Source organism: Sinocyclocheilus rhinocerous, unplaced genomic scaffold (genome assembly GCF_001515625.1).
Source record: "Sinocyclocheilus rhinocerous isolate Xijiao unplaced genomic scaffold, SAMN03320098_v1.1 scaffold666, whole genome shotgun sequence".
NCBI classification, from domain to species: Eukaryota; Metazoa; Chordata; class Actinopteri; order Cypriniformes; family Cyprinidae; genus Sinocyclocheilus; species Sinocyclocheilus rhinocerous.
In genome coordinates this window covers 1,157,972-1,170,616 of record NW_015661984.1, presented here as the reverse complement: position 1 = coordinate 1,170,616, position 12,645 = coordinate 1,157,972, and the positions used below count along the sequence as shown (strand labels likewise).

At 38.2% G+C, this 12,645-nt stretch overlaps 1 protein-coding gene across 1 annotated transcript in view; it reads left to right on the top strand.

Moving 5' to 3' along the window:
- The first annotated feature begins 1,006 nt into the window (after positions 1 to 1,006).
- LOC107727032 (XK-related protein 7-like) overlaps positions 1,007 to 12,645 on the top strand; it is a 67,633-nt gene continuing 55,994 nt past the window's right edge. The window contains exon 1 of the mRNA XM_016536788.1: positions 1,007 to 1,541. Within this exon, the coding sequence (XP_016392274.1) occupies positions 1,066 to 1,541 (476 nt within the window). The 5' untranslated portion in view covers positions 1,007 to 1,065. The remainder of the gene's footprint in view (positions 1,542 to 12,645) is intronic.

Here is a 12,645-nt window from a genome sequence, read left to right as displayed (position 1 = left end):
GATTAACAAATTAACAAATCAGACAGCTGTTGAAGTCCTTAAATCTAAATACTTTATAAATCTAAAACTGCTACTTAAGTTTTTTTGTTGTTGTTGAGGGAACCATGAAGATTTTTTTTTCTTTTTATTAAGAACATTATATAGACAAAGATAAAAGCAGTCACAATGTAGAACAAATAAACAAAAAAACAAGAAAAGGGAACCATGAAGAATTAATCTTTCAGATTGTCCACAAATTGACGTCACAACTGAACAGCTCTGAACAGTTAATTTGATTAATTATTCATCAGTAACTTGGCGCACAATTGCGCACTGTTAAATTCTGACTCTACGGATTTACAAACAAAAAACTAAAATGCGAAGCATGTTGTTAACTTTCCCTCTGGTCAAAAGTCATAACACGGATACAACTTAGATTTTCCTTATGACACTAGCATGCATACTGTAAATTACTATGGATGAAAGCATTTGTCAAATTACTTTCTATTTACTTTCCTACTAAATATAAATCAGAACATAAAACTCCACATCGTGAATATACAATTAGGCTATTAATGTTTTTAAGGCATTAAGGAATTCCTGGAATGTCAGAAAAATAAATAATCAGAAAAATAATAAAAATACTTAATATGTATTCAAATGAAACCATAAATATGAAAAAAATGTAGCAAACATTGGACACATGCCTTTCAAAGTTACAAAAACCTCGTTTATTCATTCCACTTGGTTATATGTTTAGTACGTTATCAAGCTGTCATTCATTTTCATTTCCCTGAATTTTCACACATTTTGGTCGTTTTTAAAGAAAAACCAAAAGTCTCACAAGACGCTGCATATCTTTGTAGTCCTTCCAACGAAAGGTTTGTGAAACCAGGCTGATTGTATCCCAGCACAAACCAATTATATCCCCGAGGTCTGTCCGTTATCACTTCTCTCTCTCTCTCTCTCTCTCTCTCTCTCTCCCAACTCTCCCATGAGCTTTCACACACACTCTCCAGCACACACATCCCCCTCCCCTCTCATTGTACTTCGCTTTCCTTTGCCCACTCTCTTTCTACAACAAACATGGCCGCTAAATCGGATGGAGCAGCCGTGTGTGAGAGCGCTTCTCGGTGTCTGCTTGGCCCTGAGCAGAGCGCGGCTCCTCTGCACCCTCGCGCCGAGAAGCGCTTCTCGCTGCTGGACTGCTGCTGGGTGCTGTGCGCCCTCCTGGTCTTCTTCTCCGACGGAGCCACCGACCTGTGGCTGGCAGCGGACTACTACTTGAGGCGGGACTATTGGTGGTTCGGGCTCACGTTAGTGTTCGTGGTGGTTCCCTCCGCGGTGGTTCAGGTGTTAAGTTTCAGGTGGTTCGTGTATGATTACTCGGAGATGAGCGCCTCCCCAAGCGGGGACGGATGCGATTTCAGCACCAAGGACAGCGTCCGGCGGAGCGGCAGCGGCAGAACCCTGCCTGCGAACGGCACGCGGAAATGCTACAGAGTGCTTGTGTGGCTCTTCCAGTCCATCATCCACATCTTGCAGCTCGGCCAAGTCTGGAGGTAAGATGCATTACGTCTATTATCCAGAGCTTCTCCCAGAGCCCATGAGCGCCGGGCAGTCGGTGTTCATTTCCATGCATAGTGTCTCCTTTCTTGGAATGGATGTTACTCTTATTGTGGCTCTCTGCTTAGTGATGCTTTGGGAGCAGATGGAAAGAGCTGCATCCCTGTCTGTCTACATCCCAAATCACTTCTCTTGGCTGCGCGTCTGTGCTGGTTGCCAAAATAGACGGTGTGCCATGGTGGACAGAGCACCCGGTGCAATCTCTGGTGGCCCCGCGGTCACGTCACTCTCAGGTTATGTTGAAATGGATGTTGTATTTGGCTTACGTTCACTGTGTCCTTTGGAGCAAACAATTAAGTAATAAGAGCAACTCAGCCAATAAACGTGCATTCTGATTCTCAAGACATCTGCGCTGTGCAACGGCACCCAAATGCATCCAATAAATCCTAAAACAGTGGGTCTGAACACACATTTTATATTCCAACCCAAATGGGTTGTATTTAATATAATCTGCATTGAATTTTCTTTTTTCTTTGTGTATTTTCATACATGGTTTAGATGGATGATGAGTTTGCAACCTGCTTGTGTTGTCATTGTTGCATTTAAATGTGCACTAAAATCTCACATAATTTGTTTTTCCACACAGAGTGGTATCTTTTTGATTATACTGGGTTTTTTTGTTGTTGTTGTTTTTTGTTTTTTTTTTGCATTTAGCATTGGTTTCCCCTCCTGTCCGTGTCCTATCACGAGTTGAGAACCTCTGCTGTGTAAAGTTTGTGCTTGTACTTTCTCAAAATGACAGCGCATCTCGCAAGAATAGTCCACAGATTTAGAAAATAATTGAAAAGTCTGAGCCCTCTTCAGACAAAACAGGCATTGTGTAACCCTACAGGTTCATTACTGGCTAAGTACAGAGAGTACAGACAACTTCCCCTCTCTGGGGAGGATCATAACTCATTCTTGCATTGTCTGTGTGCCTTCATCCTTTTGTTTTAGGCTTTCTGTGGAGGGCTTCCAATTGTTTTCTCTGTTCTTGGAGAAGTTATCAAAAGTGCCAAGGCTGGTTTGAAGATCGCTGTGAGCATCATATGCTCTTCGGGACGACACAGTCAACTGTAAAAGGGAAACCGAGTCAAAAGATGTTGTTTTATTTGTCCTTTATGGCTTTTGTGCGTCTCAAGGCCTGGAATGGGCATGCAGCGTGTTTGTGAGAGAAACCAGATGGGCACTTGAGGGGCAGAGCAGGTTTGTTTTGCTAATGACATTTGAGCTCTATAGGCATTGCTGAAAGCGCCCTGAGGAAAGACTGCATCTGAGGAATGCTTTTCCCTTGTCAGATGCTGCTTCTCTTTATTCCAGAGCAGGGACAGAGGAAGCGATTCACTCCCACATGTGTGTGAGTGTTTTGCTGGTAGTTAAGTGCTGAATTATTAACACAGGGCCAGGGAGGACTGTGTCTCAGTGATTGTGTGGGAGAGGATATAGCATTTCCTGCCATCGTTCTGCGCAACAAATTCCTGCTACCTCTCTTTCCTTCTCTCTCGCTCTCCTTACCTCCCACTTGAATTCTCTAAATATGATTTATTATTGTGAACAGTTGTAACCGGAATGTTGAATATTTGCATGGGTTGATAGGTATGTCTGTGTGTAAGCGAGAATCTTTTTTTTTCTGTCAGCCGTGACCAGGTCCATAAGAATTCAGCCCCTGAAGATGTCCTCAAAAATCTCTGCCGATTTCTCAGCATCAGTTCTGAACGTCTTCTGCCTCTTGCACGTTTGTTTGTAAATATTTTGTATAATTTATGGTTATGCTGTAGTAGGTCTAGGTTATGCTACCAGATATTTATACAGCATGTTTAAATCCATTATGCAGATTCCCCAAGCAAAAAGAAAAAAAAAGAAAAATCCTGTCTATATCTGAATGTGATTTGCATATATGCCTTAACAGAGTTTTCAGTAAACCAAAAATTATGTTTTATGCATACCAGATATTTAGCATTATGAATAATATAAAAATAAAATAAAATTATGCAGTGATTAATTAATTTATTTTGTGTAAATTAGTTTGGTATATTACTATACTATATATTTGTGATATATATACACACACAATTCATTTTTTTATTTTTTTATTAATTTCTTTCTTTTTTTACAATTCATTTGGTATTATTACTTTAGATTTTATAAATAAAAAGTGGTGGGTTCCTTGCTCTGCATTTCTGTAGTTCATAAAGTACAGTTATGGGTTTGACATCCAAGGAACTGATGAAATGAAACTTGAATGCAAAGGATAAAAGCTATGGATAAAAGCATCTGCTAAATGCATAAATGTCAATGACAAATATAGATTCTTTATAACTGCTTCTACTGAGATATTAGTTTCTGTGCTTTGACTAAGATGTGATGGGAGAAAAAAATAGAACAGAGCTTTACATTTTTGTGAAGAACGAATAAATATTTATAAATATTATTTATAAATAATGACACTTTAATTGACAAGCCCTATAGATACTGTTTTCTTAAATTGACTTTAAAAAATCATGGCACCCCTAATATATACAGTATATATATATTTTTTTTATTAGTTTATTAATGCATAATAATATTTGTTTCATATGGTTCAATAAAGAAAAAAAGAAAGAAAGAAACAACCCCATTTTCAAGTATTCTCTGGAAACTCCTTGTGCCACTGGTTGGGAATCACTGTTTTAGAGGTCATTTACACTGGCCTGATTTGTGAATGTGTGTGTGCGCGTTTACACAGTATCATGTCACATTAGGACATCTGTGCAGTGCTTTATCGGTCTGTTTGTTGTTTGAGTGCGGTTTCTGTTGTCTCAGATAAAATCCACGTGACCTGATCTCAAACTGATGTATTCACAGCAACACCTCGGTGGACTTGGCAGGTCGACAGTATTTCTGAATATCACTAGTCAAATGTGCAACATCTAGCACTACTCTAGCAGTCATAAAGAGCAGATTAAAGAGGCATAAAGCAACTGAGAACATTCAGTTATTGGAAATTCTGACTCAAGGAGAGATCAATGCATAAACCAGAACTGGAAGAGCCTGAATCAGCTGCAGAAAGCTGGAACTAGGTTTAGAAAGCAAGCCAAATAGCTCAGTTATTATGTGAAGCATGTGGTGTGTGAGATTGCATTTTACGGATGTATCGCTGGTCCTTGATCTGTTGCTCACAATGGCTGAGATCATATGTTCATTTTATTTTGATTTGTCCTAGATCAGTGAATAGATCGTGGTGAATTCATCTTGTATTTTGCAGAGATCAACCTGTTTAAACCAGAAATATATGAGATGTGCACAAATAGTTTTAAACAGGGTCCGAAAGGAGCACTTGCTGACTACTAAATGTGAGAAAAAATTTGGTAAGTAAAACTAATGATATGTCTGATAACTTCTTTAAAAAATTACTGCAAAATGTACTGAAGGATCTGACCTTGCAGTGAAAAAGATTAAGAGCAGCCAAATAATCCATTTATTTATTTATTTATTCATTCATTCATTCATTCATTCATTCATTCACACAAGTGGCAGGTAACAACTGATCACACTGTAAACAAAAGTGAACTGTATAAAAAGAGCCTCTACATAACAGAATGAAATGCACTTTCATTTTTGTCTAAGTGACATACAACTTCATTGCATCTGTTGTAAAAATAAATGAATTTTAATGTCACACACCATTGAACACATATCAATTTAGCTTCTATATGTGAATAATGACACTAGGGAACTGTGACTCTGCGCATATATATATATATATTTTTTTTAATGAACAGACTGACGGTTCAACTTTAAAGTGCTTTGTATTTTAGACTTCAAAGCCAGTGAGAAATGTGCAAAATGACTGAAAATAGTTGAAAAATAATGTTTTTATGTTTCACGGTTTTATAAAAGGGAACTGTAAAATCAAAGTTGGAGAAAAAAAAACTCACTGTCTGATGTATCATCCATGTAAAATAGCAACAGCCCATGGTAATTTTTTTTAAATTGTTCATTATTAAAAATGACATTAGAATAGAAAATACAAACATCTTTCACATGAGTAATAGCACATTTATCATTGAGGTGTTTTGCATTAATTTCACATGATTTAAATCTTTTTTTAATACTGACACTTATGCAAATGTACTGTATACTGCTGTTCAAAAGCTTGGGATCAGTAATTTTTTTATGTTTTTTTTCTTATGATCAAAAGAAAAAATACAGTATGAACAGTAATTTTGTGAAATATTATTACATTTTGAGAAAAAGTGTTTTCTATTTGTATTTTTTTTTTTTTTTAAATTAATTGCTGTGATGGCAATTACTCATTATTCTAGTCTTCAGTGTCACACGATCCTTCAAAAATCATTATAATATACTGATTTTGTGCAGTTTTTTAAATCAATGTTGAAAACAATGATGTGCTGCTTAATATTTTTGTGGAAATATTTTTGTCCAGGATTCTTTTATGAATAGAAAGTTCAAACGAACAACGTTTATTCCGAAATAGACATCATTTGTAACATTATAAATGTCTTTTCTGTCACTTTTGCCGAATTTAAGCCATACTTACTGAATTTAAGCATTATATAAATGATTAAAAACTCTCACTGACCTCAAACTTTTGAACAGTAGTGTATACTAAAACTTTCATAGCTGTTTGAGTGTTCAACACTAAAATACAGACTTACGGAGCGATTCTGTATTGTTCAGCGTGGTTTTTGCAATCCTCAGTACCATATGTGAGACACTAGAGCTACTTGAGAGACTCTTATAGGCTACATAAAGTTTCCATTGTCTCAAACAACACGTTTTGCCAAGCTGAAGTAAAGGCTTAGTTGGACCTGTTTTAACACCCCAGACACACGCACACACAGATGCACTCAAGCACAGAGCAGCTGTTGTGATATGCGTGTTGCAGGTGTGCGAGGCAGTGGAGTGTATCTGCTTGGCCATTAAGGGAGTTGATGGGGATATTCTCACCAAGCTGAAGGCATTACACTGCAGCCGGCGTGCGTGAGGAGCATTTTAAAGCAGAAAACACTTCGCCTATCTCAACTACCAGAGCCGATCCTCCCTATACGCAAAATATGCAAGCTGCGTAGGGCCCCCGAAACACCAGGGGGCCCCCTTGCTCTCAAAGATGATTTAATTTTAGTTTAGTTTTTGAATTTGGCCAGCAGTCATGAAAACATGAATGATCATTTCTTTTAATGTGGTGCACTGTCGCCCTTTTCTACATAAAAATCATGTGAATGTTGTACAGTCTTGCTCCAGACTAAAAAAACGAGTTGAAAGCGTACCGAGCCGCGGAATAGACACTGTTTCTCAAGCACTTTCCGCGAGCGCGATTCGAGACGGAGTGAAACACGGACAAATGCGTTTCATTCATTCGTTCATAACCACTCATACCCCACTTCAATAAGAGTCTCATCTCCCATTGAGAGAGAATATATATATATATATATATATATATATATATATATATTTATACAGTATATATATAGAAGGTGCACTGTGTTATTCACACAAACACTAAACACCATCATGGTAACACACATTAAATTTAAATGATGCAATAAACATTAATTTAACAACATTATATGTAACATACAACCCTAATGTACAAAGCTGAAAATATAATACAAATAGAAATATTACATGAAAAACTATGACGTTTAAATGAAATACGTCTGAAGTTCTAACTAACTAAAATAAAAATAAAACTGAAAATTAATTAAAACTATTTAGAAATACTTTTTACAAAACAAAGGCTAATAAAATGATGATAAAACATAACAGAGATCCTAAAAATGATGCTAAAAATATAAAAATAAAATCAAAAGAATGAAAATAATAATAAAAGAGCAATAAATACTACTAAAAATACTATTCAAGATTCAAACATTCTGGATATTTGTAGGATTAGCTTAAATAAATATAGCTTAACCCTAAAATTTATAAAAATAAACATTCTTAGAATCCTTCAAAACTTCAAAGAGATCAAAACTTTTTCAGAAATGTTACATGTTTGCAAAAACATTAAAAACATGAATACAAAGATTGTATTTTTAAAAAGATTGGCATATGCATATTTTTAACTAGATTTGAAAAAACATTTCTTGGTCCCAATTTATATACAGTAGGTGGCCTTAACTAGTATGTACTTACATTTAAATTAATCATTTGATACAATGCACTTATTTTGTACATACACAGTGTCACGTTTCGCTGGAGCACGGGAATGAGGAAACGAAGAGACGTGGAGATTTCACAAAACGAGCATCTTTAATAATCCAACGGGGAGACACAGAGCACAAGGAAGACATTCAACAAGTAGACCTGACGAAGAACTAAGGAACAGACAGGAACTTATAAACACAGGATATTTACAAACACAGGTGAGCGGAATCATCAATCAACTAAACAAGAACAGGAAACATGACCAAAAAAGGAAAACAGGAATTAAGAGGTAAAACACGACAGACAGTCCAGAATCCTGACATTACGCCCCCTCCCGGAAGGCGCGTCCTCGCGCCATAGAACAACAGAGGGGGGGTCATGGGTGGGAACTTGGGAGGAGGCTCAGGAGGAGGACGGACACCCGGGAGGGGTCCGGCAGACAGATTCCAGGGAGGTGACGATGGAGGGAGGAGCCAGGGAGATCTTCGGACGACAGCACTCTGTACGAGATGTTTAAACTGGCGTCATAGAACGCACAGAGCGCGTCGTCCGGGTAGCTGGAGAGGTTGGCAAGCACCAGGAACAGTCTGGTGTGGCCCTCGAGCGATCTCTCCCCCTGCTCCAGCAGGAGGAGGAGGTATTCAGGACGAAGGAGTGGATCCATGGGCTTCGGCTCTCCGTCAGCGGTGGGCTCGGGCATGCGCTCCACGCATCGGGGAGATGGTGGGCTGGGCACTGGGTCGGGAGTGGAACTGGCGAAATTCTCCTGGGAACAGGTGGGGAACGGAGATCCATTTCTTGCCAGTGTCCACTCCACATAGGCGGCGAAATTCGCTCGAGGGCCTTCCTTGGACGATACAGGAACTTATAAACACAGGATAATTACAAACACAGGTGAGCGGAATCATCAATCAATTAAACAAGAACAAGAAACATGACCAGAAAAGGAAAACAGGAACTAAGATGTAAAACACGACAGACAGTCCAGAATCCTGACACGCAGTTTATATAATTACACTATTATATAATATATAATTACACTGTTGACCCATCCCTTACACTTTAACCCACCCTCAAACCTACCCATACCACCAAACCTGTCCCTAACCTTAACCGTATCCCACCTCAATAACAGCAAAAGTGTTTTGCAATACAATATAAACACAATAAGTACAATGTACTTATTTTTTTATGTAAATACATAGTAGTTAAGGCCACTTAATATATAAAGTGAGACCCATTTCTTTGTCTTTTCGTCATCTCGGGCATGGTTATCTGTCACTGACCCAGCTTCTATATGGATCCATTCTGACAGGTCATCAGAGCTTACAGGGATGTGTATTTTGTTTTATGGATGCACACAGGACATGGGGTCAAGCCAGTCGCAGTGAAACTTTATGATGCATTTCATTTAAAAGGCAACTCATGAATGTTTGTGTGTTTAAGAGGCGGCGAGTAATTTACTGTCTCTACTGTCTCTATTAATCTATCAATCAAACAACAATCTGTCTCTGGCAGGAAATGGCTTTTTTATTTATAAACAAATATTTGTATTAAAATTAGAATTTTAATAATCTCTTTTGATTGTCCTTGACTGATAAATAGGTTATGCTTTAGAGTTTTATATCAGCAGGTGGACGCACATTGATTTACCTGTTTGCTCTGGTGGTGTATATTTCCCCTGTGCAATTACACCTGTCAGTCATATTACTGTGATCTGATTGGCTGTGACAGTTCTGGGCGGCGCAAGTGTTTTGAACATCTGGACTGGCTATGACTGCAGGTTAATTATGTTTATCTAGTCTACACACAGACACACTTACAGAGAGCCTTTTCAGGTTTTGTTATAGTGATATATTGTAACTATTTTCTGATGTAGAAAACAAGTTAAATCCAACAGATGGTGAAAAAATGATGCCTTGTTCTGTCAGCCCATGTTGATATTCAACATTGTGTCCTAAACTACCAAAAAAAAGTGAAACTTTGAGACATGAGCAGCATGGATGTGCTATAAATCAACATTCACCCCATTTTGTTTTTGCGCTCGTCACATGTTCTGTATTTTATATCATTTTCAGCTGTGGTGTCTCCCCTGTGGCGTCACATGACATATATCTTATCTCTGTCGTCAAACTCTGGAAGGAATGGAGAAAGAGCAGGAGTATGAGAGAAGTGCTGGCTGTTCTCTCTGAGGAGAAATGTAGAGAGGTGGAGCTGTGCATTGTAAGGGCATTTTAATTTCTGTTCTGAGTGAAAGATTTCCCGATTACAGAACAAGTGTAATAACATCAGGAGCGGAAGGGAAGAGAAACTCCCCAGGTGCTTAGCCTCTCTATGACTCGGTTGCTTGCATATTCATTTATGATATGTATATCCATGCTGATCAGGGCAGAGGTTTAATAGAGTCTTCCTCTGATTCTGTCTTCTGTTTTTTTTTTTGTAGACTGTGCTGAAAAGCTTGAGTTGAGAATAGATGTAAAACTGGGGTTATCTGTGAGAGCCAGCTGTGAGAAACCCAGTTACATGAGAGGATAATGTGCAAATAAAAATGTTACAGAACATTTAACATTGTGTAACCAGACGTTTGACTGTCAGCATTGCTGTCTATTGTGGTCAAGAATTACTTCAATCAGAGCCTGCTTTTTTCACTCTGCTTTTAATTGTTTTTGTATGCAAACATGCGCTAGATAGACATTTGTGCCTTGACTCACTTTTTCAGCATCTAACACCTGAATGCTGGATTTAAGATGCTTTGTTAAGTAAAAAAAAAGTCCTTTTGACTTTTGACATGGGCACAGCTTATTACTGACAGTTTACAAAAAATTTACCAATCGGGAGAAGCAGGGGGCGGGCCAGCATTAGCATGTTTAACAGTTGATTTCACAGAACCGGCTTTACTGACGAGATGCGCATGACAATCACATGCGATTTATCGTGCAGCCCTAAAAAAAATGAAAATTTTGACGGCATTGATGAACCTGTGGTGGTTTCTGCGGTGGGGAAGAAACGTGAGCTATTAATAAGATTAGTATTGACCAAGTTCAGAGGCTGTGGATCAACTTACTATGTTGTGTATTTTCAACATTTTCAATATGAAAAATAACCTTTATGTTGATTCAATGGATTTATTGCATTTTGGGAAAAAAATAACGTGTCATTGATTTATTGCATTTTGGGGAAAAAATAATAAAATTTTATAATAAATCTTTGAAAATCAAAATCTGGATTTGAATTTTTAATGTTATTATAACCTAAAGATGCTATGTGAAAGTTTGAAACATAAAATAGTGGTTTTCATCTTGCCACTTTCTTTTCTTAAAACACATTTTTACTCAAATTAATCAAAATGGATTTATAGCGTTTTGGAACCAAAATCTTCATATATATATATATATACACACACACACACACACACACATACATAAAACATGTAAAGTAATACTGCAGCAGATTAAGAAATAATCACAATATGTTAATTTGGTGCTCAAGATTTTATTATTATTATTATTATTATTATTATTGTTATTATTGTCAATGATAATATCAATTGAAAACAGTTTTGCATACATATGTCTTTGTAAGTTCAGTTGCTTGCACAGATCGATTGTTTCACTTCATAAGACCTCAATATATCATCAAGAGCAACAGGTATTAATTTTGTGTTGCCTGATATTTTTTTTTGACTCTTAAGTGCCGGTAGTCATTGACTTGCATTTTTGAATCACCAAGGACCACAGTTTCAGCTATAAATCTTCTTGTACAGTTATACTAAAGAAATATTTCACTTAGGGAGAGTAAATTAATGGCAAATTAAAAATTTTGGGGTAAACTATCCCTTATATGTTTTAAAACTGTTGTATAATATTAAATGATTATTTTTTAAAACCTCTGAATCTGATGTGAATACAACATGAATAACATGAATACATTTTAAATATTTATTTATTTCATTCAGATAAATAAAGGAACATATATTGTTGTGTCAAGTTTACTTTACACTGAATGTCTCAAAAATATATTAAAAACTATATATATAGGTTCGGTTCCCTGAGATACGGGAAGACGCTATGGGAAAAAGTCATTTTTTTCTCCTGAACTGAAGCCTTTTTCAATAACACAGTGTAACTGCACGGCCATTGGTTCGTGCAGTACACTTCAAAAAACGAACCAATGGCTCGGCAGCTGTGCTACATGAACCTATGGCCACGAAGCCCGCCAGAATGGGTGGGGCCATCTGGCTATATAAGCGGCCGCTTCGCCAAAGGATTCAGGTTACTTCGAAGCGACAACTGAGTCGTGCAGCTACATAGCATGGCTAGCAATGCAGTACTCATTCCCATATCTCAGGGAACCGAGGTTACGTTTGTATCCGAGTACGTTCCCTATGGATACTTCACTCGTACTGTGTCTGCTAAGACGCTATGGGTACCAGTACAATCACGCCATGCTATGGCAGAGGAACGACTACATGTGTAACCTTGCCCTAGGCACCTCAGGGCCCAAGGGGACAAGAATAGCAAACACTTCCTGAGGTGAACGGGCTAAGTTCACAGAGGTCACGCCCGGCCTGAGTGATCGTTCCAGAAGACTCGCACAGCCTCGGCACCCAGGGGCCGAGAGCGCACAAGTAAATCCTCTGATGGGTTTGAGCATGTTACGGCCAAACTCCTGCTCAGAGCGGTACTGCGTAAGCAGGTGCGTGCCAGATATGTGGAAAGAAACCTAGCCTGCAAGGCACGGACGTCCAGGCTATAAAACCTAGCAAATGTGGACGGCGAGGCCCAACTGGCCGCCGCACAAATTTCCACAATGGACACGCCGCTAGACCATGCCCAAGAAGAGGCGACGCCTCTAGTTGAATGGGCTCGTACTCCAATGGGGCATTGCAGGCCCAAGGAAGAGTAGGCTAGC